The sequence below is a fragment of the Rutilus rutilus genome (genome assembly GCF_951802725.1).
Source record: "Rutilus rutilus genome assembly, chromosome: 16".
Lineage (NCBI taxonomy): Eukaryota > Metazoa > Chordata > Actinopteri > Cypriniformes > Leuciscidae > Rutilus > Rutilus rutilus.
In genome coordinates this window covers 7,608,055-7,635,736 of record NC_140224.1, presented here as the reverse complement: position 1 = coordinate 7,635,736, position 27,682 = coordinate 7,608,055, and the positions used below count along the sequence as shown (strand labels likewise).

General features: G+C 35.8%; 1 protein-coding gene across 1 annotated transcript in view; it reads right to left on the bottom strand.

The window, feature by feature from the left end:
* Positions 1-27,682, bottom strand: part of arid5b (AT-rich interaction domain 5B) — a 108,357-nt gene that overhangs the window by 45,089 nt on the left and 35,586 nt on the right. The window contains exon 4 of the mRNA XM_084434013.1: positions 27,417-27,647. Coding sequence (XP_084290139.1) covers positions 27,417-27,647 — 231 coding nt within the window. The remainder of the gene's footprint in view (positions 1-27,416; positions 27,648-27,682) is intronic.

The window sequence follows — 27,682 nt, the reverse complement described above, 5'->3', positions numbered from 1 at the left end:
AAATTATGCATAATTACATGCGACTAACCCTAAACCAAATTGGGTAACATTTTATTTTAAGGTGACGTAGTTACACGTTACTACATAAAATAGTACAAATTATTATTAAAATCTTCAAATTCTTTACTATTTTGTCTAAACATAAAATAAACACTACAAATTAAAAGGATCCATTTTAAATGCCAGAAGTGAATTTCTGCATCACAACATTATAATGTACATGAAAAAGGATATTAATTTCGAGATAAGCTAAAGATTACATTCAACAGTGTTATTAAATTATTAGTGTTAGTGAGCGTTAGATGAGGGCAAAGTTAATCTAAATATTAAAACATGCAATTAAATACTGCCCAATACAATAAAAAAAAAAAAAAAAACTTTAATATCGCCCACTAATCAATATGGTATTGATATGTTGTAGCACATAGTAATGGCGCTTGCCTTAGAAAACACCAACAGCAAGATAGCGATGTAACCACAATGATCAAATAAAACAAGACTAATCTAATATAACTTAATCAAGCTCTTTTGCTCTGCTTCTGTACAGTAAGTTCTTAGCAGCATTAATCTGCTCTTCTGCTTTTATTCTGCTCTCAATATGCTAATATGCTGCCTCAACTTCTGTTATGAACGCCTGACTAACAGCCATTTGATCTCTGCCTAAAAATAATCCAACGTCATTTTGCTTCCCTCTCTCTCTCTTTCATTTTGTCTACACATTCCTGTCAATCCTTTCTGTCAGCCTGACTTTTTTTATATAGGTAAAATCACAATGTGGCATAGTTAAATGATAAAAACTCTTTTGAGAGCAAACTGTGTTATTAAAACGATTAGATGTAAGAATATCGCCAGTACTGGAGATTTGTGATGATACATAAATATTTATATACATCATGCAGGAGTCATCTCAGTGACAGCCAGTTGCCCTCTAGTGTTACTGTGAGGTATTACTCATACCAGGACAATAGTCACACAGTCACACACAAACCTACCCATCACAGAAAACCTTCAGCATTCAAAAAACATAATTCTGTATGATTTATAAGCTGTATTCATCATGGGGATCAGAAAATGTCCCCACAAGAACAAGGATTTTGGATATTGCCATCTTTTGTCTCCATTATGTAGGGTTTAACTGAACCAGAAACACACACATGCAGCAATATACAAGCAGTCAATACAACCAGTCCAGCAGAATCACTTAACCCCTTCCTGTCATGACATCATATTAGATAATGTAATATCTTAATGGATATACCCCCAATATCTTTCCCTAAAGGGCAAGAGGAAAATGGCATTACTACAGATATTATAAATCAAATATCAAACTATACGATGTGCAACACACCAAAAAGAGACACGCTGACGTGTGTGATACAACTGACTGAATGCTAAAAACTGAATTTTTTTACATGATTTTCACGACAATAAAGTACACCCTCCCCCAATTCTCATGAATGAAATACAGTGATTGCAAAATAGTAGATTAAAATGAATACAACAAATACAAATATTAGTACTTTACATGTGGACTAGAAATGTAAATGATAAATAAATATGATTCTTATTATTAATAATAAATTAGTGAGAATATTTTACATCAATCTAAACATAAAATGTCATTGCAAATAATAATATAGTAGTGAGAATTTTTTTATTATAAAATGTCAATGTTTTTTTTAAATATATTTTTCATAAATGAATTTGATTCATTGAAACTTTTCATTTGCATTTAAAAAAACATCAGCACTTAAAAGGCCTCACTTCGTTCTACTAGACCTGCTGCCATGTGACAGCTTTAACTTAACTTCATCATTGTCCCACTTCAGCATGAAAGCCTTTGTAAAACCCTCCTGAAAATAAATCAGACGGTGAAGGATGGAAAAAGTGCGTGGTTCAATAAAATAACGACCCCCTGCACTTACTAAGATGAGCACCCCGGGTCACCGTCACCCCAACCTGCTCACTTCTGACTGCCCTGTGAACAAAAATATAAAAAGCTGAGACTACAGCCTATCCAAGAGTCTATTAATCTAGCCAGCATCCGTCAGCAGTGCACCGCTCCTCCTGAAAGCTGCTGGCACAGGCGCTCGTAGTGTGTGTGTGGGTGTGGGGGGGGGGGGTCAGTCTTGGCACAAGCTCCTGGGACAGGGGGTGTGGAACGGGACACTACGAGTGGGATTTATAGACATCCAAATTAACAGTCGCCGCTGAACAACAGATGCGTCGTCATCCGATCCGGCCCCTCAACGTTTACTTAGTGTGTCTTCCCTGTGCTGGATTTCATCCTCATTTAGACATGCCATAGTCCGGGGCAAGGAGAAGGGGGGGGGGAGGTTATGACTGAGAGTGGATCCACTCATACTGACGCAGGAATGTGTAATAACCATCATGCCAATTGCTCATAAATCTCATTTATTTTTGTAACTTTCTTGCTCTCCACTGCTCCCCCCAGTGAAGATGCTAATACGCCCCGTGGTTTGACCGAGAACCGGCCATCTGTGTTGACGTTTAATGCATAGGGCAGTTAGCACTTTAAGTTGCAATGGATTTTAATGCGGTCTGGGAATAAATTCACGAGGGGTGAGCAATGTAGCTCAAGAATAGATCTGTGCGGTCTAGAAATTGCTATTAAATGAATAGCTAGTCATCTGTATATAACTGTATATATTATATATGTATGTGTATATAATTATTTGCAACATTTAAAAAAAATACATTTATACAAATATAAATCTAATCTAATATTTTATGTAAAACATTGAACATTTAAGAAATTGAGATATATTACTAATATATATATATAAATTTATGCTAGCAAAATATTTTCCTAATATATTTTGGGCCATCGGAATATATATGCTGTATTTTTCACTGCTACATTTTGAGCAACTTCCTATTTTTGAACAACAGTGCATTAGAATGTGAAAAGATGACAAAAGGCACACCATCCTGTGGCAGATTCATCAAGCTAAATTGCATGATATCCGCGGGGAGGGCAGAGCGCACAGTGCAAATTTGCATCAGAATTGCTGATGCAACCGCATTACCGCCAGCACAGCGCAAGTGCGGCCCGACTGACAGATGCATCCTGGGGGACGAAATAAAAGGCCAGCATGACAGTTCTCTTAAGCTGGAAGCTTGTGTTTCACCTAGCATTTGTGTGTGTGTGTGTGTTTGAGAAAGACACAAAGAGAAGGACAGATTCATCCACTTATGTGAGCTTGAAGGGCCTGGGCATCATCTTGCCAGTGTGTTGACTGTGGGTTAGTTGAAGTGGTCCTGCAGCAGGTTACAGATGGCACTTCATATGTTGTGGTATCAGTTCCCCTGTCCTGCAGCACAGTCACATGATAGCTATGATATAGTGTGTGCCAGATGCTAAATATTCACTAGTTAGCATGGATGGATTGGTTTGTTAGTTATGCAATTCTTGGGGGTAATAGGGCAAAAAAGAATGAAATAAATTATTTGTAGACTGTCCGACAGAGAGACCAATGATAGATAGATAGATAGATAGATAGATAGATAGATAGATAGATAGATAGATAGATAGATAGATAGATAGATAGATAGATAGATAGATAGATAGATAGATAGATAGATAGATAGATAGATAGATAGATAGGTAGATAGATAGATACGATAGACAGATATATATATAGATAGATAGACAGACAGACAGACAGACAGACAGACAGACAGATAGACAGATAGATATATAGATAGATAGACAAACGATAGACAAACAGACAAACAGACAGATAGATAGAAAGACAGACAGATAGATAGATGGGTAGATATAGATAGACAGACAGGCAGACAGACAGGCAGACAGACAGACAGACAAACAATAGATAGACAGATAGATAGATAAACGATAGACAGACAGATAGATAGATAGACAAACAATAGACAGACAGACAGATAGATAGACAAACGATAGACAGACAGACAAACAGATAGATAGATAGATAGATAGACAGATAGATAGATAAACGATAGACAGACAGACAGACAGATAGATAGATATAGACAAACAGACAGACAGACAGACAGACAGACAGATAGATAGATAGATAGATAGATAGACAGACAGACAGACAAACGAGATAAATAAACGATAGATAGACAGATAGAGAGATAGATAAACGATAGACAGACAGATAGATAGATAGATATAGACAAACAGACAGATAGATGGACGGACAGACGGATGGATGGATGGATGGATAGATAGACAGACAGACAAATAGACGGACGGACGGATGGATGGATGGATGGATGGATGGACGGACGGATAGATGGATAGATGGATGGATAGATGGATAGATAGATAGACAGATAGATAGATAGATAGATAGATAGATAGATAGATAGATAGATAGATAAACGACAGACAGACAGATAGACAGATAGACAGATAGATAGATAGATAGATAGATAGATAGATAGATAGATAGATAGATAGACAGATAGATAGATAGATAGATAAACGACAGACAGACAGACAGACAGACAGACAGACAGACAGATAGATAGATAGATAGATAGATAGATAGATAGATAGATAGATAGATAGATAGATAGATTTCTGCTGATATAATGAACTCAACAGCGGCTCTGATTTCCAGGGAGACGAGCGGCATGTAAAGGATCTTCTGCTGCCACAGAAACTTTGATTTCCACTGAATATAATTACACAGAACAGCGTGTGCTTTTTGTCAAAGTCAACACAAAAGGGGGTTATTTCATGAGCTCTCATTGTGTTTCCAGCACTAATGATTTTCATTAGCGCATAAGTAAGGGTAAACGTCTATGAAATGCTTTCGCTCGGTCTGAAATTTGCACGTGATGTCTAGCTGCGACCTTTATTTTAAAATAAACAGCCCTGTTCGCATAAAACGCATGGATTAATCCTTAAGTCTAAACCTATTAAGAACATCAAAGGTTGAAGATGGAGGGGAGACCTTTAATGGGAACGAGATGTTGTTATCTGCATGTACGACTGAAGAACTCTGGCCCAAAGCCAGCCGCTAATCATCGTTATACATCCGACCCCGTACCACAACGTTGCCATGACAACCACGATACCGGCGGAGCATGTATATTTGCCAGAAACTTAAGGCAACTTTGAAGTCTGCGCCCCCCGCTATAGATGAGCCGTTTGAATTGGCTTGATGTAATCGATTCAATTCTCACACATGGAATATTACAGCCTCATTTAGGAACTAGCAGTGTGCCAGTATGCAGCTGCTTTGAGATTATCATTTTTTAAATTAAGAGATAACATACGGACATCTAGTCACATTCAAGGTTCACCTTGTATTCAAAGAAATGCTTTCAATCCAGTTCTCTTTTAAGTGTTTCTTTGTTATCCATCTGATGTTTTTTAAAGACAGCTGGTTCACTTTTTCATGAGTTAGAAGCAAAATATTTTTATTATCACTGTTTATGACCTGCATCATTTTTAAAAGTGTACATTCTTTTTACCTTGCTTGAGCTAGAGGAACAGTATTTGAACACAAGAACACATTCTGTGCGACTGAAAGTTAATAGGGTTAAAAACAGTCTGAAAAAAAAATACAGGAACCGATCAATGAAATGAGGTACATAACCTTCAGAAAGATGATCATCAACCTCCCATATAATAAATACTATACATGAACTGTTTTATTTTACATTTATGTGAGGTTTACCATTTTTGCAACCCTGTTACACTGATTTTTTGCACTTAAACATTAAATAAATTCAAAACTAAATAAAAGTGATCACTACAGCAAAATGGGTAACATGGTTGCAAATTTAGGGGACCAAATTTAGGGTAATCAGGGTTATTATAGTTAACTAAAACTAAAACCATTAAAATATATATATTTTTTTTGTTACTTGAAATAAAATAACCATTAACTGAAATAAAATAAAATATCTAAAATTCCAAACATACTTTATTTTCAGCTATTTGGCAAAGAAACATTTCTCATTTCAACACCTCATTTTCACTTCAATTCAAAAATATTAATAAAAACTACAATACTATCTCAATTAAACTAAAATAACACTGGTAGTATCTAATAAATTTCACAAGAATTAAAAATATATTTATATATTTTTCCTCTTCGATGTATGTAATGTAATGTTACATTTAATCACAGAAAAGCTATTCAATGTCCTTAACTCCATAGTTAGTTAGAAAAAATAACTCTAGATAATAACAAATGTGAAGTAGATCAAAAAAGTTCATCAATGTTTCCTAAGACAAGAACGGGTATTGTTCAAAATGAAAGGTTTTGATCCACTTCACATTAAATGTTAACTACTGTATATGCACTATATGAAATATTCATTATATTTTTACTTAACCTTCAATATTGAATGCATGTTTGAATAAATTGTTATGTGCTATCATATAAATGCCATTACAAATTATTATTATAACATTATTATAATAAAAAATAAAAATGTAACCTTCAATATTATAGTAATGTAATGAACTGACAGAGTTCCCTATATCGTTAACAGCATTGATTCAAAAAGAGGTTTTTTTTTTTTCTTTCAGATATATATCCAAAATGAATCGATATCGAATCAAATCGAGTTGCAAGCTTGTGAATCAAAATCGAATCGAATCGTGAAATGTGTGTCATTGCCCAGCCCTACTATGAACACTTCTCAATTAAAGACAAACTATCTGCCATAAAAACCGAGTATATATTCAAGGCCCCGTGGCATCCAAGCTGTCCCATTGCCTCCACTAGGGGATCCAGCCCGGCTCGCCCACAGCACAGAAGGACACATGCCCGCACATGACATGAGATCTGCTCTGCTCTGGCTCCTCCTCTTCTGCTGAACAATGCTCAGGTCCTTGGCCCCTCCCTCCCACTGCCAGCGTTCACAATGAGCTCATTTGCATATCACTGTCAAAATCTGAATCAGCAAGTTCCTCGCTCTTGGCAGGACGGGTCTACCGAGTTAACCTGCTGCGGCCCTGTAGGCTGGGCGGGCCCTGTGGGACCAGAGCCTGGAATCTCATCGCCAGACAACCGCCGTTTGTCTTATAGGCAAACCTTTGCCCGGGAATGGATCCGCTCCATTGGCCAATGGTGGTGTTTGCATAATTTTGTATTAATTTACATATTTATATAAATAATACATTTCTAATGTCACTCTGAGAATATTAAGCAGGACATCGGGTCAATGCTTGACTTCCTCTTTAAGACATTACTTTGTTTAAAGGGGAATTAATTAGGGTCAGTGAAGAGGTAGCAATTAAAAGAAACAGTTCACCCAAAAATGAAAACTCCATACAGTGTTGCTCAACGGGTCAATGACAAATAACAGTGCCTACAAAAAATAAAAAAACATGTGCCAAGTTCTTAGAAACACGCTCTTTGTATTTATGTTGGTTATATGGTTTTGAAAAAAAAAACGTATACTATTTTCAAGAAAAGTTTTAACACATTTTCTTTACACCTACATCTTACACAATTTTTTTCACCTTTTTAAATTTTTTAAATATATATATATATACATTTATGATATTTGTAAAAAAAAAACAAATATATATATATATATATATATATATATATATCATTTTTTTCTTTCTTTTTCTTTACAAATATCATAAATTAAAATGTTCCGTTTTATTTCTGCATGTTGTTCGCACCAAATGATGTTGATTTCAAAGACTTTTTTAAGTTTATAAAAGCAGTTTCATTAAAATATTTTTTCTAAGAAATAACAAAAGATGTCAATCTACTTAAGGTTTTCTTTTTAAGAATTTCTTTTCTTTTCATTATGCAGGACAAGTATCACCTAGACATTTTGACTTTAAAGTACCATAATGAATTTTATTCAGAAATTAAAAACATGCTCATAATAGAAGGGCTTTATTCAAGTCACTGCATGTACAAATTGCATTTTAATGGATTTTTAAATAAATGAATAGCATTGCATAAAGAAATGAGTCCAAAACGATCAGTTTGCACATAAAAAAAAAATATATAAAAAAAACATAATACAGGAAAGCAAGTAAAATATATAGATTTTTGGGTGAACTATACCTTTAAGAAGAGAAATAAAAGAAGTGATTATGCAGACGGGGTAAGGCTTTATCTTTCAGTAATCTCAACAATGAGGGGAAAAGTTCCAGGAAGTAGTAATTAAACAACTCAAAGAACTATTGTTTGCTGTCCGCTCAATGACTCCAGAGAAAAAAAAACTGTTCTCACAACAAAACAAGCTGCACAGCGGGTAGCAACCTTTACCATATTAAAGCAATACATCAGAATGCACATTTCCTAATCTACACTTACATAATGGCCATATAACAGTATGCATCATTAATCTGATAGTGTCAATAGACCATCAGCAACCTGCAGTTTAGTTCAACACATGAAGTCGTCTTGTACGCTCTGAGGATCACAAACTCAAGGCAAAACAATCTATAACAATACGGCATTGTAAACTTGCAGTATATTTCACTCCGCAAGGCTTCACGGTCTGCTGTGCTCAACAATACACAAGCTGTCCTCTGGAAGTCAGCAGAAATTGAGAGCAAATTCTAAATGGTTAAAGCATTTAATGACAGTAGGATGAGTGAGAGAGTCCACTGGCATTCAGAACATGCCATAATGTAGTAATAATATACTTCCATACCATTAAAGCTCAGTAAAATGTGCTTCAGCAGAACCTTTGTGAACTGAAATGAATAAGAATATGTTTTGCCTTGACACTGACCTTAAGAAATATGTAATCATCGGTGAAATCGGTCAGGCAAAGCCACACATGCAACTGCTCTAGTGTAGGGGAGTAAAAATCCCATTATTTTTTCCCCTAGAAAAACTGATTCTTATGACAGACCAGCCATGAGACTTTCAACCATATCCTAATAGGTTGGAAGTCAATGTGATTTCAGTTCCATTTTTAAAATTTTTGATTAATACATTTCAACAGTGCCTCTTCACTTTTTTCAGCAGCCTTGGTTCTGAAAGTTTCTTTATAATTTTTTTTTATTTTTATTTTTTTATTAAAGTCTACTTTTACAAGAGTTTGAAGCCATGAACAAACCAACCAGCTGCAAGGTGAATCACAACATTACACATTTTGATTTGAAGCAAAAAAGTATTTGAAAATCGGACAAAAAAACAACATCAAATGTATAAGACTGTGTAGTCAACGGCTTTAATCAGGGAAAGAACTATAATTAAAGCATTCCAAAAGAAATAATCAAAACAATATATTATAAATATAATTTGATGGGGAAATATAAAACTATTGACTTAAATTTGCTATATATATAGCCACATTGCCAAATATGCATACAAATATTTAAGTAGCTTGAGAGCATAGGAAACTGACTCTAAGACATTCGCAGAGCTTCCTGGGAGTGGGTGGGCACTAAAAATGTCTTTTGGCGCAATTTGCTTGTTTCTATTCTATGATTGGTGGAGATTTATTTGCAGATTCAACTGTAATATTCACCACTGAACATGATTATTTAAAAATATAAGTAGAAATAATGCAGGCTGATGGCTTCAAAAGCATATACCGTCAATCAACACTGAAAAGCTCACAGTAGGCATGTCTTTAAACCTTTGTAAGCTGTCAATCAAATGTCAATCAGGTCTCCTATGGAGAATTATTATTATTATTTTTTTTACTTCCAAAACCCAGCTGTTGCAGAACTACGCTACCCATAATCCTGCAGAGATATCCACCAATCAGAGAAGTCCTTCAATTCCAGTAGCCACACCCATGAAGCAATGCAAATTATATACTTGAGTCAATCTCCCTACACACTCAAACTACATATTTGAATATTTTGCAATAAACTTTTTTTTGTTTAGTGATCACAAATCAATACTAATATATTGTACCATTGTTTTGATTTCTGATTAGTATTTACAATGCTTCATAGGATGAGTATTACCTTTATCTTTTTCTGACTTTCAATTTCAAAGTTTGTAACATTTCTTATTGGAGCTGGTTGGATTGATTCCTTAACCAAGCCTGCTGAAAAAGTGGGGACTCACTGTTGCACTTTATCGCTCTTTAAGTTCATTTGCACTTTAATGAAGTGCTACAAGGCAGTGCTGCTAAATGAAATTAGGGGGAAAAGGAAGGAGCATATGGACTTTCCCTCTGTTATACCGAATAAAGAACATGCAGACACTTGCAAACACATTCATTTTTACACTCATCTTCATCTTGTTATTGTTAGCGGTTTAGCCATCATGAACAGTGTTTTAACAGGAGCCATCTGTGTACTGTCCTAGAAGTTCACTATAATACTGAATAGTTTTGAACCAGTTAGCATTCTACAAAGGCAGCAACCTTTCAAGGCAGCATCTTAAATTAAAAGGCGTCTCAAACACAGGTAGAACCACATAGCACCCCTCGCACGTTAGCATGTTGCTAAGCTAAAACTGTGAAATTGTATTAGAGTGCTGCAGAAAGACCATATTTTTGGAGGCCAAAACCAGAAAAACATTTAGCACTTCCGGTTCTATCATCCTGAAGTCAATGTTTTATTGTACAACATAAAATACATCAGTAATACCCCCATGTGATATTTGTCTTGTAAAGGCAGTTGCTAACAAATTGCTAAATGGGACTACAGAGTTTGTTAGAGACATTAAACGTCATCAGGCCAAACAGGTAAACTCATCTAGTCCGCTTTCACAGCCTCATTGTATTTATAATCAGGCTTTTGCAAACTATTATAACTCAAACTTTCAGGAAAAATGTTTTTAAATAAAGACTGAAAGAGTTGTCGGAAGCTTAATGATGGTGACGTTGAAGAAACATGACTAGGGTGTAAGTTTGTTTAGAGCCTATGTTTAGCTTTTTACTTCTGGTAATTGTATTTGGGCTTCAAAATTAATTCAAATTGTGTTCATTTGTGAACATTATCATGATAAACAAAACGTGTAAGAATCATAAACTTTTGTTGGCCATGGAGCATATTTTCTGCAATAGTTAAATAAAGCCAATAGAAAAAGCCCATTGGGTTTTTGCCGTGGGAACCAGGGTGATGCGAACTTCTACAAAAATACATCACTGCACATTATATTACTGTCATTAAGAATAAAAACATACAGTATTAATATTATTATATTAATATGATATTGATAGTCTTATAACAACACATTCTAATTAACATTAATATGCACACATACTGTATTTAGTAAAAGTAAATTTAATCAGAGTTTGCAAGACGAACACAGAGAAATGAGGAAAGGATGCAGATCAAACACAAACTGGCCTCTCATATCAACACCATCCAATTTAGGCCACGATTTTTTTTTTTTTCTTTCACAAGAGCTTTTTGTGTTGTAATTATTCCTCACATGATTCCCAATGACCTTGTTGAAACAGCATGTTCACCCCTCACATTTACATCCTTGGAATGATGTATGATTTGCCTAGCGATTCTGTGCTCCAAATGGCAAGGGAGGCGCAATGCGCTAACTAATTGTTTAAGCATAGCGGAGGGCTATTAAAGAAGCTCTTCACAATGGTACTCCATTATTTCTGCATGAATGCTACTGCACTATGCAAACCCAACCGGGGCCCAAGCCATTTGCTCCATCAATGTTAACGCTCCACTCTGTATATAATACTGACTGTATATGATCAAATAGACAGAAAGCACTTTGAGAACAAATACACTGGTTATTATCTTGTTTATTCACAACTAAACCCCCTTTTTTAATTTCCCAAGTAGCCAAAACCACTCAGCGTAATGACAGTTAATTACAGTGAAATACAAAACGGGGCAAATTTGTCCCCTGGGTCATTGATATGTCAGTGTGGTATGCAAAGCAAATCGCGTTTGTGCCCTAAAGCCCCGAGGACGCAGAGCTTTGACAAGCATATCTCCGCTTCAAAGTTTAAAAGCAGCCGAGACACCTCATGGCTGGGTTATTGCTTCCTCACATCTCTCGAGAGCCGTAGCTGAGGTGTGTACAGGCATGACAAAAGGTAGCATTGCTTATGGGCAATCTTGTTTATTTGCTTCCATCGCTGCCACATGGAATTCAAACCAAATCACCTCAGGGAGAGCCAAATATTTCAGTTACACTGAAAAGAATTTCAGGTTGAATTTAGTATTTTCCTGCCTACTAGCAGTCATCACAGCCATTTTTACAGAAGTGGTTGTATAATATATTTTAGTATATTTCTAGGGCTCTATAATTTCCATGATGTGGAAAATTCAGTCAATCAAATTTACTATATAATGTGGAATGGCAAAATCTGGATGAATAAATCAAAAGTAGGACTTAATCAAATCGCGTATTGTGAATAGCAAACCGTAAAAAGACTTTTCGTCTACTACACATACTCAGACTCGTAATGTTTTCAGCGTCTGCCGTCTTACTACAGTATATGTGACCCATGTGACTGGTTTTGTGGTCCAGGGTCACACATACCTTTCCAGACCTGCTCTGAAAAAAAATGTACTCAATTTTTTTATTTAAAAAAACTGTTGTGCAGGACTTTATTTGCCAAAAAAAAGGGTATTGTACAAGTTTAACTTGATCACATTTTAAAAGATTAATTCAATTTAAAGTTTTTATGCATTCATTTTATTACAACCGTTTTTGATAATTATTATAACTATTATTAGAATTCCATACATTTTTTTTTTTAATAAAGCTTCAATTGATCAGATATTATTATTATTAGTAGTAGTAGTAGTAGTAGTAGTAGTAGTAGTATTAGTAGTAGTAGTAGTATAACAATTTAATTAAACAATTAAAACAGATTCCAGAAAGAAAAAAAAACTACATTTGGGAAGAAAAAAACAAACAAACAGATTTCATAAGGCTCTATATTTCAAGTTTATTTTGCTGTTATTTGTTTTGTTACACTTTTAGCAAGTTCTTTTGCAATCAAGCTAAGTGACTGTGCATGGTTAACTAGTTATTAATTAGTCAGCTCACCACAATATAATTGCAATCCACTTAATTGTTTATACAATATTATTATGACTATAATATTTAAAGCCTGGCTTATCATTTTCCATGTAACGCAGTGCAAACCAATGTGGCTGGGAGAAAATTAATTAAAAGAAAATAAGATCCAAAGGAACACTAATCACTATAATGGTGACTACACAAGTTTTTTTTTTTTTTACTCTATTATCCCAAAGCAGCACAATATGTTTTAAAGTAACTTGTTATGACAGAAAATGACCTAACCGTATTGATTAAAGTAACATTCTTAATACAATATTTTTGTAAGAAATTACTGATAATCTATTTTTGACAGTTTACTAATAGCTAAGCAGGAACGAACATCATGCGTCACTCAAAATTGCTATGATGCTGTCAAATGTGCCTCTCAGAGTGATAAGAACTGATGAGAAGCCTCTTATCTGAGATTGCATTGACGTTTGAAGCCCTTATATCTAATCAGTTGAAAAAGTCAAATGAAAGAGAAAAAGTGTGGAAACACAGACATCCTCTGCATGTAGCAGAAATGAATATGGATGGATCCGAGCTCAGAGAACACCTGCAGGGAATCTGGCTCTTTACCTGGAACTGCTCACAGCGGGGGATTTACTTTCAGCACGGCCGGGGCCATGCAGGGCACGCGGATGCAAAACGTAACGCAATTAAATGTGTATTTGTCTACGCATAAGCAAGCAGGGTATTATTCATGTATGACTATCGAACAGCAGTCAGTAGATTAAAATAATGGTTTTATGTTGTTCAGGATGCTTCTGAAGAGCGCTGAATGCCACGTCACTCAAATATACAGTATCTGACGTAAATCAGCTCAGGTCAGCCAAACAAGGAACAGACCAATGACATGTGATCCTCCTCAGCCAGTCAGATTGCGCCCGGAGAGCTCGTGCATCATCAATCACTCAGTGATATCAATCCGCTCCATTTGTCCACACGAGGTCATAAAGGAAAACCCAGAGTCGTCCAAAATTTCATGTCAGCCTCTCAGAGACATAATCAATCACGTGCTGTATGTTTACAGCTGGTTATAAGTCAATGTAATACAGTACAATAGTCCTGACCCACAACGTGAGCGCTAAATGTAATATACTAACATATAATATACTGTATAACTTTACTGCATAAACTACTATATAGATTTTTCAATCATACAGTGGAGCAAAAAGTCGACAAAAAATTATATTAAATTCTAAATACGATTGTAAATATTTGTAATATTATGATATAAATAATATATATTATTTATATCATAATATAACAAATATTAATACAATACATGTGTGTTCAGCTATGAAAGAAATGAATACTGTTATTTAGCAAGGATGCATTGAATTGATCAAAAGTGACAGTAAAGATATTTAATGTTATAAAGATTGCTATTTCTTTTCATTTGAACTTTCTATTCATCAAAGTGTTTTTCACGGTTTCCACAGAAATATCAAGCAGCACAGCTGTTTTCAACATGGATAAAAATAAGAAATGTTTCTTGAGCTTTGCCATCACATGAATAAAACGCATTTTCAAATTGTAATAATATTTCAAATATTACCGTTTCTTACTGTATTTTCAGCTCAGTGTTTTAGTGTGTGAGGAGTCCCCACTCTTCATTACAACAGCACATTCTGTTCCAAGGGGCCATTATCAGAGATTTCATTTGAACCCACACCTCTAATATCACCTCTGCACACCGCAGTCGCCCCTGTGGTTCAGGGACCCTGTTTCTGAGTGAATTAACCATACGTCCCATTCGCACTTAAAACGTATGCTGCTTATTCAGCCTGAAGTGTGAAATACGTTAAATATGCATCAATTCTACAGCATGTGTCTGTTGCTCGTCCCAACGTCTGGTCAACCCTCTGACAAAAGAGCACAGATGGCGAAAGACAAGTCTGAATCTATAATATGTCAACTGCTAACGGCTATGCTGCAAACTAGGATCTGATTAAAGTTTAATATGTGAAGAACAGTTAGTGCCCTACTTCCTGTGATAATAACATTCAGGCAAGAAATCGAGACCACTGGCTGAAAGAGAACAGAGATTAAGCAGTATGTGACTATAAATAACCATCTGAGTAATGAGCATGTTATTGAAGTTCCTCTCTGAGCTGCTTATTCGTGGTTGCCGTGTTTATTGGTCATTGTTTAGACAGGAGGAAAAGCCTTTTATGGATTAATTTGATGTAAAAAGCTCAAGCGCTTCAAATAGAAAGCTCTGTGTGGCATTTAGGAACATTGCATAACCTCCGCCATCAAAAAAAATGCATTCATTCATGATGTATTTTACAGAAAATTAAAGTAGACAAACAAAGAGCTTTCACTGTAATTTACCGTTAAAGTGTGCAGTTGAAATTTATTTGACAATCTGCGATTGTTCACAGGGTAATGCTGTGGGAAAACAGAGCATGTCTTCCATTTTGCGAATTCCATAAAGGGGCTATAAACGGAAAAACCCTCTTTAAACATGTCTTAACATTCTCAAATGCCCATATCAGAGAAACAGCATTTGCTGTTGCTTTCATCCGCATCCACATTGAGCTCTATTTAACAGCGGCGGTTTTTAATTGCAAAGCTAAAAAATTATAAGGAGAGACATTACTCGCAGCAAAAACGCAACAAGAAAATCAAGCGCGCTCATTCCACGGGAAACTATTTACTCGAGATAGATGAGATAAAGTGTAGTCAAGGGGCCCCGAAAAGCCTGCCGTTATCGAATTACAAATTACATCCGTTATATGGCTCTCAAATAATAACTAGGAACATTTCTGACTGGCAAGAAAGAGGAAAAGATGCATAAAAAACACAAACAAGGAAGTAATGTTTTCCTAATGCTCTTGAAGCAAAGCTATTATTTCATGTGCATTTCTTTCGGGTCCATGTATTCAGTCTCATTAAATGTTTATAGGGGAAATGCACAGAGCATGGCAATAAATCATAGGATGCACAAAAATCTGCATCTAAAAAACCAGGCCACAATATGAAAAATGTGAATTAAACCCCCAATGTGGCTTCAAGTGACATTTCACCTGTCTAAAAAACAGATTTCCTGCCAGCATGTGCACACAAGAAATAAATAAATATATCATTCTTGGCCCCAAAAGGGTGAGCTCAATTGTTTTGGCATGAATTATTAAACTTGCCTCTAAGTAGTCTAGTGGGGATACATGCAACTAAAAATCAAGCTCAATATTTACTTTCTCAGCAGAGCATTCCGAATCAATGCACGTCATGGCTGTTTCTCTCCGGTTACTTTACAACACTACACAAGCTATTCAAGTGTTGACACGCATACTCCTTTTCCAGAAAGCTGAAAGGGGAGGGGGAACAAAGTTGATTCATTTGAGCGAGAAACCTCAACGCTTCTCCTGAGGATTTATTGCAGAGAATGAGCTTTTAAAACTTAAGGGAGTCAGTGGAGCAATTAGTCCAAATCACAGCGGAGGACACTAAAAATATCAGCGCAGCCTCAAATGTCAATCCTGACGATCCATACGGCCAAAACCGGATTTGTCTTCTAGGATTTGCTGAGGGGACGAGGAAAAAAAAATACACAGTGACACTATGTTCTTAAAGAATAGGTGTGTGGAAAACTAATCCGCCGAAGTGATTTGTCCATTTACGTTGGAATCAGTTAATCCCGTTGGCCTTTGGGGGGTTATGTGACGCTCTGCTGGGTCTATGATAGACAATTGTTGGGATACTTTGACAACATCATTTTAACAGTGTGTTTAAAGACACGAGGGATGCATTGTGAGTCGGTGGGAAATGTGAAAGCAGGCGCTCAGCACTTAATAAGTAGTCGGTTGCTCTCTCAGCTGTCAGAACAACAAACCTCCAAATGCCCCGGGGAACATTAGGTGGAAATAATGGGAATTCGGTTTTAATTTGAAGTGATGTGTTCCAAAACACTTTCTGGAAAATGATGTGGAGGACTATGCATCTCTCTCTCTCTTTTCTTCTTTGAGAAGTTCTCTTTGCAAAGGGATGCTGTCCAGACACATTTTATGATTCATACAAGAATATAGGGCAGCTGTTGAGCTCGAACCCAGGGCAATGCAGGAACTAAAGTCCTCATTTCAAAAAGCCTTTCATGGAAAAGCCAAAGTGTGCTGGCACGGTGGTCCAAACATGACGTAGACACCTGAGAGACCTTGACTAATGAGCCAACCCTGATCTCTTTGAAAACCTTTTACTTCTAGCCTTAATTTCTGGGATTAGTGTCGACTGTACATCACAATAATAATAAAAACAAATGGACGCAATTAATGCAGCACTCATTTATTTCCCCCACTTTCTACGACTAGCATTATACGCTCAGGCTAATTACTCATTATGTCGCTCTCCCCCGTACTTGGATAATTGTGGCAATTCCAGAGCTGGTGAATGCAAACGAGCGCATACATAAAAAAATACGCATGGATCAAGTTAAAAGTAATATATAAAATGATTACAATTCTTAAATTATTGATTATAATTCCTATATGATAATGTGTAAATAAACTGTTTGGGGTCAGTTACATTTTTGTAACAATGTAAAAATCTTTACTGTGACTTTTGATCAATTTAATGCATCATTACGGAATAAAAGTAAATTTCATTCGACATTTGACATTTTCAGAAGATGTGTAATAGTGCCCCCTACCAGTGAAAACATAGAAAGCAGGAAAATTCTGTCAATGGCGGGGAAGCGTTGTGTCATAAATGACGGAACATTGTCAATGGAGGGGAAAAGAATAGGTGTGGGGAAAACTGATCTGCCGAAGTGTGATTTGTCCATTTAAAATAAATGTATTTCTCTTTTATAAAAACTTTACTGACCCTGGCAGTGTATATCTGTGATTACAAGTTTTAAATGTGCAATAAATTGTGATTAATCACAGCAAACTGTGTACAACACGACTCCACCCTTGCACAGTGTTGGTCATGCATTTGGATTGCATTTGTGTTCTAGTGTAGGACTATGTTTCTGGTCTGATACTCATTACAGCAGGGGGTGGAATGTCTTAAAAATGTCCAACATGAAGCTGTTAACTTCACAAAACATCTCCACTGGCAACTGAGGGTTCCTGGAGGTACAACCGAATACCCTTCACCGATCTGCCATGTGGGAAATCTAAGCACGCCATTGTAGAATTAATTTGAACTGATAAATAGTGACCCTGCAGTCACAGTGGCGTAAACCACAAATTACATGTGCCCCTTCCCACACAGCCAGCACTTATCCAATGAAGGATATCTCTCAAGGCTGTGTGCTGGCAAGACTGCATCTGGATCTGCATGTTATTCATTATGGAATGGGAGGGATATCATACCTCACCAGACAATTATGTAAATTCCACTCAAAGGTAAAACATTTTCTGATTTTAAGAGGCTATTTGTTGCTAGTGGAGTAAGAATCAGAGGAGTATATGGAATGTGCAAACTAGTGTAACTCGTATTAATTGAAAAAGATGAAAAAAAGGGAATTGGCCCTTCAGTTTCTCCTTGAATTCTTAATAAGACACATGGATGAGGCATATGGGCTTTTAAAAATGCATGACCTTTAGTAATCCAACCCAGATTGTGAAACAAGTGAAAAAAATGGAATCAAACAGAACAGAGGGAAAGAAAAAGAACATTTCAGAATTTACAGTGTGACCTCACACACATCAAACAATTGTAAGTGTTGCACAACTGTTAGAAAGAAAAACAGTCAGAGCTAATAAGCACCCTTTTCTCGCTTAATGCAAATAATGACTATAAATTCCCGTATCTCTGAATGGCTGCGGTTTAAAGAAATAGTTCAGCCAATAATAAAAATGCTGTCACCACCAAGGCTGTATGATTTTCGAACCTGGACATTTTTTTTCCACATAATTAAAATGAACAGTCAAGGTCCAAAATGACGCAAACCCTTTTTTGGTCTTAAAAAACTACATGCAGTGAAAAATTTGCTCTGAAAAGGCGTGGACACAGTTATTTTTCCCTTTCAGACGCATGGGAGGAGAGTATATAAATGAATCATGCAAGGTGATTTACTAAGGTTTGCGCAAGTCAATTTACTGGTATTTGTGCCATAATTTACTGACCAAAAAAAGCATGTCTTAAACCAGACGCTGCTGGTAGATTGCGTTGGTCATTGTGGAAATGATCCGGCTGCGTCTGTGTTCTTGTGAATCTGGCCCTCAGTATTTTGCATAGAGTACCATACGTATGTATTAACATGCTTTGTTATGATGCTCAGATTGAAAAGCCATTAATCATTATTTGCCACGTACACACAGCAGCTAATTTGGTTGTCAATTCACTTTTTAGTGCGTAATCCTAAATTCGCAACTTTGGATGGAAACATGGCAAATGATGACAGAATTCAAAATTTTGGGTGAACTAACTTTTTCTAGTTTTTCTAAACAATGTGTGATATGTTCGCATCTTAGCAAAAGTTTCTTTTTTGGTGAACACAAAGTGCATGCTGTCTGTCAAGCGAACAACCTACCAAATATTTAATTTTAACATTCAGAGTAGCTCAAATCCTATCTTGTTGAACAAGAAACTGCTGCCGTAAATAGAAAAGAGAAGTGCAGTGAATTCGCTGGAAAGTCTTTAAATGCTGAACCAATTTGGAGACAGCTTTGTTTACTTAAGTATTATGCCTGAGGACAGGCTCTGATTGCAAAATCAACTGGGTAATACGTAATTCTGCCTGGAGTTCCATCTTTTTTTCTTCCTGATGGGTAAGAAAAAGGGAGTGCCTGATGTTTCTCAATATTCAAAAAAGTCACTTCTGTGCTCACACAATGATAAATCCTTTCCCAGCATCCAATTATTCAAAGCTTCCAAAAGCCACATGTACTAACCAAAAACCATCATCCGTTCCCTCCCAGAACTACACCCAGATTTAACATTGGACAGCAAGCATTTAAACGTATTAATATTGTAACAAACAACATAGGCCCAACAATATGCTAAATGGTCAATTGCATGTAAGATTGTCCACAAAAAAGAAAATTCTAGTTTAAAACACATTGTCACATTCTTATGAAATTTACTATTTGTATTTATGATGGTTTAGTAAAAAAAAAAATATATATATATATATACACACACACACACTCACATATACATACACATAATATACATACATATATATATATATACACACACACATGGGTCTTTTTATCATTGTGTATCATACTATTGTTGTCTTGGTGTATTTTCCCCCACTTGGAATTGATTCCCTCTTCTGTTTAGGAATATGCAAAAGGAATGATTATGAACAACCCACTTCTTTATTAGCCTGAATGGATTTGATGGGCAGACAGACTGGATGCTGGGTAATCCAGCAGGGCCTGAGCTATGTGACGAGAATGCTGTGTGTACGATTACAGCGTGATTGATGCCCACTGCTGGGGGGATTATTAATGATAGCATGTTGTTTAGTGAAAAGATAGACCCATTTATATTTCTCATCAAGACGCCACTCAGTTTAGATGATTCAATATTAATAATCTGCTCTTAAAGAAAATGGATTTCTTGCGATGACGTGTTTTTCTCCTTTATCGTGATTTTGAATTGCAGAGGACATTCGAACGCGTTCCGGTTTCGTCTGCGCCTTCATTTAGATGGCAAGTTTACCACATGCACTGCAATAAAAATGGGTCATTTATTTTCTTTCCCTGCAGATCTCAGCACTGCAATCGATGCTGCCTAGGAGAAACCTTAAACAGCCCGACAGTAACGCGAGTGCTCTTAATAAAATATTTGAAGTATTTCATAAGGATTGTGGGGTAGTGGTGGGAAATTTATGGAGGGGTCAGAATAATATTAGTATTTTGCAAGCTGTGGCAGGAACGTTTTCCTGAGAAGGAGGTTCTTGATCAGTGGTTTTCAACTTGTGGGTCATAAGCCAAAAACAAGTTGTGGGTTGTTTTCGAAAGGGTCACAGACAGCAGGGAAAACAATGATTAATGTAAATAGCATTATCAAGAGCATCAAAATTCAGTTGACATTTAGTTGTTTATAAATTTGGGTCAATGACATGACGGTTATTTGTTTGCTTTAGTAATTGATTCAGAAATAATACATCCAAAATTGAATTAATTTAATTAGTATTGTAACTGAGTGTAACTGTTCTGATATTATAAAGAAGAAAAAAAAATTCTTAAAAATAATATTTTAATATTATTTCTTGTGAATTACAATACCTGAATGCTTATTAATATTTGAAACACTTGTCCACCAACTCAAATTTATGTGGCACAACCGACATGCAGAAAATAAACAGGAAATGAAATCATAGGTTCAGCAGAAGTCTCTTAAAATATCAGATACATTGACCTTTTTATTACAAAGTGATTTTAGTTCAGGTTGTAAAATATCATATCATGTGTGACTCTCCAAAAAATGTAATGATATTTATGAATGATTAATTCATAATATTTGGGAAAAATAATACTTTTTGCTTTGAAAAATATAGATATAAGTGTACAGTGTACTTCAAGGTGTTACCTTGACATTTTTACAATCTTTAAATTGAAACTTTTCTTTTCATTATTTAAATTTTGTATATATTATTTGGTATTTTTATTAATTTGTGTGCATATATATATGCACACAAATTAATACAAATACCAAATGATATATAAAAAACATAATTTTTTTAAAATAATGTAAATATTATCTTAATTTTTTAAGAAAACTTATCTGAATTTCATCATTGTGAATGTGTATGCAAAAATCCCCAGATATAATAATGAAAAAAATATATATTATCCATGCGTATACCATTGACAGCCCTACTTTTAATATTATATTAAGCGTATACTGTATATTGACAAAATACTATGTATTGATGTTTTAATATAGTTCGGATCAATTATTTGGTTAATGAAATAGTTATGAAAGCAGAATCATTAAGTGGAATCAGAACCAGAATCATTAAATTCCTGCCGATTCCCATCACTAACCCCAATTCTGCCTGGAGGAGCAATAAACCCCTGCATGGAACAAAGAGATGAGATCACTTGCCACACAGCACATGTCACAATGATGAGAACAACTTGAGAACATTAGCTGCTCCTCTGAAGCGCCAGTGAAAATGTGTGTAACTCCTTCCATAAAGCAGCTATTATGCAGTAAGATCATAAGTATATGCTCACATAATAACACTGACCTCCTAAAAATAACCTCGTGAGAGGCAGGAAATGAATCAAGAGAGAGAAATAATAGTGTGGCCATTACATGGCATCAACCTACAAACTCTCTTCAATAATTCAACAGTACAACTCTCTCACCCTCGCCAAACTCCCTTACATCCTTAAGATAAAAAAAGAATTGTCCTCTTATTTCTCTCTGGCTTTTCTTCTCCCTTGTTTATGCATTTTGTATGAGAGGGTTTGGCAATATCTTTCTAATAAAGGGGTCATATCATAAGGAATTGAGTTTTGCTTGATCTGTTGAGATAAAAGAGTTCATTGGACCATGAAAACATACAGTAACTTTCATAACTCAAAACGCATCCATCCCCATCCAAAAAGAGCATCTATTGAAACTGAGCTGCAAAAATGATTTGTCCTGAAACTCTGAACTTCCTGCTGTTAGCAAGATAAATACATATGACCTCCCACATTTTCCAAACCAACAAGACTTATTTGGCGTCCAAATAATGAGGAAGTAGAACAGTAACGTTTGTTCCTAAACAGCAGAAGAGCTAATGGTAAGAGTACAGTTCAATATCAACTGTTTGAAGCAACACTTTAGTGTTTTTTTTGTGAATCTGTTGCGTTGTGGCATTCCTAAAAGAATGGGGCAGGTAAAAGGTGCTTATTTACATGTGAAGAGAACACTGATGTAGAAGTTTTTTAAAGAAACTGTAGCAAAAATGGCCCATTTATTTGTAAGGGTCAGAATATTATTATAATTATTCTTAAATAAAATACACATTTTTAATTTCAAACTTCCATAATTTTCAAACCTCACTGAAGATTTTTAAGACCGTATTTAACATTAATGGTTCATACAGCATTACATTTGGTATAAAGTACAATCATCTGGAAATATTTTCTCAGGTTTTTTTTCCATTGTTTTTTTCGAAAGTGATAACATGCGCTTACATAGTGAGAAGAAGAAACCTGGACGCCGTGACGCAAGAATTGATAGTTACATCTCGTATAGTGTGTCATAGTGGACGACATCAGACACTGTCTGCGACGCCTCACACCGTCATGACAGAAAGCATGTTTAATGTTCGACAATCACTAATATTTTGCCATGAAATCACTCTGCTTCACTCTACTTTTTAGAAATGATTTAGTAATAGGGGAAATACTCTGGAAACACAATGTTTTTCCATACTTTTCCAAACTGCGTAGGAACCCTGAAAATAATTGTCGAAAGTGAAGCTTAAAAAAAAACGTAATCTTATTTTATTTCAGCTAGTTGCCAAGGTAAAATTTCTCATTTTCATTTAGTTTAAGTTGAAGTACATAACTAAAACTAAAACTATATGTACATACTTAAAAACACAAAAAATATAACATAAAAATACAACAAAATTACTAAAACCTTAACTAGAATTAAAATGGAAATAAAAAAATAAAGTCCACTTCAAAATATGAACAAAAACTCTAGCAGTAGTATATCAGTAATACTAATACTTCTACTTTTCTGTAGAAATCTCTACCGTCCTGTATATTAAAGGCAAAAAGCCAATAAATATAAAATATTATATTAAATGTTTGACCAATCAATGAGAATATACCTCCCTCTAATATAATGTAGTGCCCTTCACTAGAACAGTTTCAATAGAACAGACGTTAATGGCATTGTGCCAAAAACACTATGGTGGAGAGGATGTCATTATAACCATGTGACAGAGCAGGGGTCCAAATCAGCTGATGCCTGAACAAAATTCCCCAGTATCACTTATTGAATTCCATATTCTCAATCCTCACCCACCCTCTTAAAGCCCACTCGAGTGAGAATAAAACTTGAGTTAATTTAACATCCTGTTGTCTCCTAACATGTGACCAAAGAGTCATGAGAGCGAGCCAAACCCTGCAGTTATTTCCATTAGCAGAGGAACAAATGACTAAAAATATTCAATATCACGTCTATACCATTCCAGCTGTATTTTTCCTTAAATAGCGCCGCTGCTTTCCATTTTCATCTTCTATAAAGCACTGGACGTCTCTCAGTTGTGTAGAACTCCCCTCTTCATCGCCAAGCACTGTTATTCGCTTCAAAAAGTTAATGACAAGGCTAAACGCAGAAGATTTTCCGCCAAGTAGCCGTCACTTCGAGCATAAAAAGCACTAGAAGTCTACCCCTCTGTAACAAATCCAGCGTATGGGAGCCTTTACATGAACAATGACTTCATATGTTGAGCTAAAGCCTTAATAAATAACACACCCAACAAAGTTAAACAGAATGACATCTTTGGATTTCTATACAGCGTGCCGTAGTTGTGTTTAAAGCCCTGGCGAGAACAAAGACATTTTAATCACGGTATGCAAATCCCTGCAGGCCGCCCGATTCAAGCAGAATCCCTTATGTTACACTTTCCAAGACAAGAATATGGTTTTTGAGCAGAATACAGTGTTTTCGAGCAATCTCCATTAAAGTCATTGGGAGCCATTTACTCAATTGTATCACTCACTGTCAGTTCATTCATCCATCTTGTCAAAAGCTGTTATGTAAACAGCTCTATTGCCTTTTACAAAACAGCATTCAACAACCTAGCATTTTTCCAATGGGAAGTCGGGCATGTAAACTGGAGCCTCTCTTTCTAACTGGCAGCATCTATGGAAAAGCTATGGAAACTGCTGTGTTTGAATATGCCGTTCAAGCCAATAAGAAACGCAAACACTGAAGTACAGGCCATTTAAAGACTGGAAGCCCTGCTTAGAGAGTCCAAAACTGAACTTCTTGTTTTGTCATGTATGTTCTGTAATAAAAAATTGATGTCAGTGAAGCATTTTTGAGAAGGCATTTGTGTGTTACTGATCACACTAACATTATTCAGTTTCATTTCACATACTGGTCACTTTATAAACTTTAGAGTAGATGGCATTGAGGGTCTAGTTCTATAAAATCCTGAGGGCTTCAGTACTGGAACACCCATTTTTCAAAAAGTTCTACAGAGATTCTTGTAAGTCTGCGATTATCATATTGATTATTTCAGGTATCAATAAAAACATAGTACTCTTAGCTCAATTTAACACTTTTCATAATATTTAAATCCAATCGCACAGACCGTAGTTGAGTAGCCAAATAGTGAGGTCAACTATGATCTGTCAATTTTCTTTTTAGTAAATTTACAATCTTTTCAATATTCATTTTAATAGCTGTATACAACTATATACGCATCACTGTTTTTTAGCATCTCGCTCCATGAGCACCATATTTTTAGGACAGCGTGTCAAGTTAAAAATAGTTTTGATCGTTTAAAATAGAGTATGTTAAAAAAATCTTTACAAATCTCTGAATCTTCGATCTGATGGACCCAAAATCAGCATATTTATACAGTGCTTCTTTAAAACCTAGTCGATTTTGAAAACATGTATTTTGCACATTGTGTAAACACAATACGACAGATAATATCAAATCAAACACTGTTATTCACATAGTAATACCATCAGTGTACACTGCAAACATAAAATGATCACAGATCAGAGAAAGACTGCCATTTACAGACAGTAATTACTTGCACAGTTGAGGTTTTCTAACCATCAGCCAAAAGTGGGACGAATCGTTGTTTTTGAAATCACAGCGGATCTTTTTGAAAAAATATGTTACTCACACAAGCAGACGGACTGTGACGGACTGAGACCTCAGTGTAAAAGCAGGCTTTCAGTTCATCTGAGAGTTCTACTCTATCATACAACAAGCTCTCGACTCAACTCGACAGGCTAAAAGCCACGAGTGTCTGTTTCAATCATCAGCTGAAAGTCACTCATTTCTGTTTGTGCGCCAACAGTGATAAAACAGCCGGTTCCCACACGGCAGCGCAGCCCATCGTCAGTCAGGTAATGAAGATAAGGGTCTTGTTTTGCTGATTTGACTAGTTAGACCACAGACTCAATTACTGAATCATTTGGCATCAATCCTCCAATCATTCATTCTTTCTTCACTCAATTATACATTGCAAACAGTCTTTATATGAACTAATAAGCCGTAATTAGCCTCTAACAGTGAGGCCAGAAACATACTCCATGCATGTACGCAAAGTCGCAAACACAAATGTTTGGTCAATACATTGCAAGAAAGTCGTAGTGTTGTAAGTAATGCTTAACATGATTTTTTTCATTATTATGGCAGTAAAAAAACACACTTTCCACACTTAATAAGTTATTGGTTATTTAAGTTACATAAGTTATTGGTTATTTATTAATATCTACATCTACAGATAAATAGCACCATTTAATGAGACTGTAAGGGAATTAGTAAATGTTTTAAATAACAGGCTATTAATTTCAAATTCAAATGTGGAGCCAATTATGTAAACTTTGCCAATTTTCAAACCACTTTGTATTGTTAAAATGTCAGTAGTATATGTAAATGAACGTTACCTGGCACAAGAAATTCCCATTTATTTCCCAGCTTATGCAAAACGCAACATTGGCTTTTTAATTAACTGCTGGAATGGCAGTTTCTTTCAGTTTATCCCCTCCGTTCGGCCTAAAACACTGTGTTCGTGGTCATCCAGATTGAAATGGAGACTACAAACACAAAGTTGTTCAGATTTTTTTTGCAGCCTTTATCAACAGCCAACAATGCTCTGGATCCTTCAATGGAAACTGAAGATAACGCACATCCGCTAAACGTTTACTCTTTGAATACTTGTGCTAGGGTCAACACCATTCATACAAGTCAACAAGTCAACACCATTATGACTAAAACTTTGCTAAGAAGTATTTCATACTCAAGCAAGGTGGTTTTTGATATTGGTCAAGCCTATCCAATAGGAGCAGTCTGTGAATGGCCTTGAACGGCAACATGCCCAGTGCATTATGGGTGTTGCAGTTTTCCTACCTATTTGGCAAAAGGGAAGACAACAGCCGTTTTTCTGTAGTCAGGAAGCACAGATTTCAATAGGCAGCCAAGTTTAATTAAAAGCCCATTTTCTAGCGGCGAATAACCCCTTTAAAAAATTGGACAACCCAAAACAAAAATGGAAACAAATTTTCAACCATTTAGATCACCAATCAACTTTGCATAAATATAATGACAAATCAAAATAGAAATCATAATAATTATTAATAAAGTTATCATGTAGTTATTATTGTTAACAAATTCAAAATTACTTCTGCATATTGGTTATCAAACACACTGTAAAAAAGAATCTGTATTGCAATCGGTCATAAAATGGCAATATCCCTCAATCTCTGTGGCCTGACGCACAAAAACATGTTTGCGTTCACGTACTTGCGTAGAGTTTGTTTCACAGTTTATAAAAATTCCACTTACCGAATTCATCACAGACACTCTCGTTCTCAACCAGCGTAGGGTGCTCGAAAGTGTCCCTGCAGTAGAGGATCTGTGTGTTGTTGGTGAGGGAGGCGATTCCTCCCAGGGCCAGCACCACATGGTCCGTCAGGAGGGAGTTTGGCCTCTCCCGAAGCCGCGCGATGATGGAGCGGTACCGACAGTACTGGGGGTAACTCAATACCAGAACCTTCTTTCCCTCTGCATCATCACCTAAAGACAAGAAAGAATAATACATTTTTAAAAGA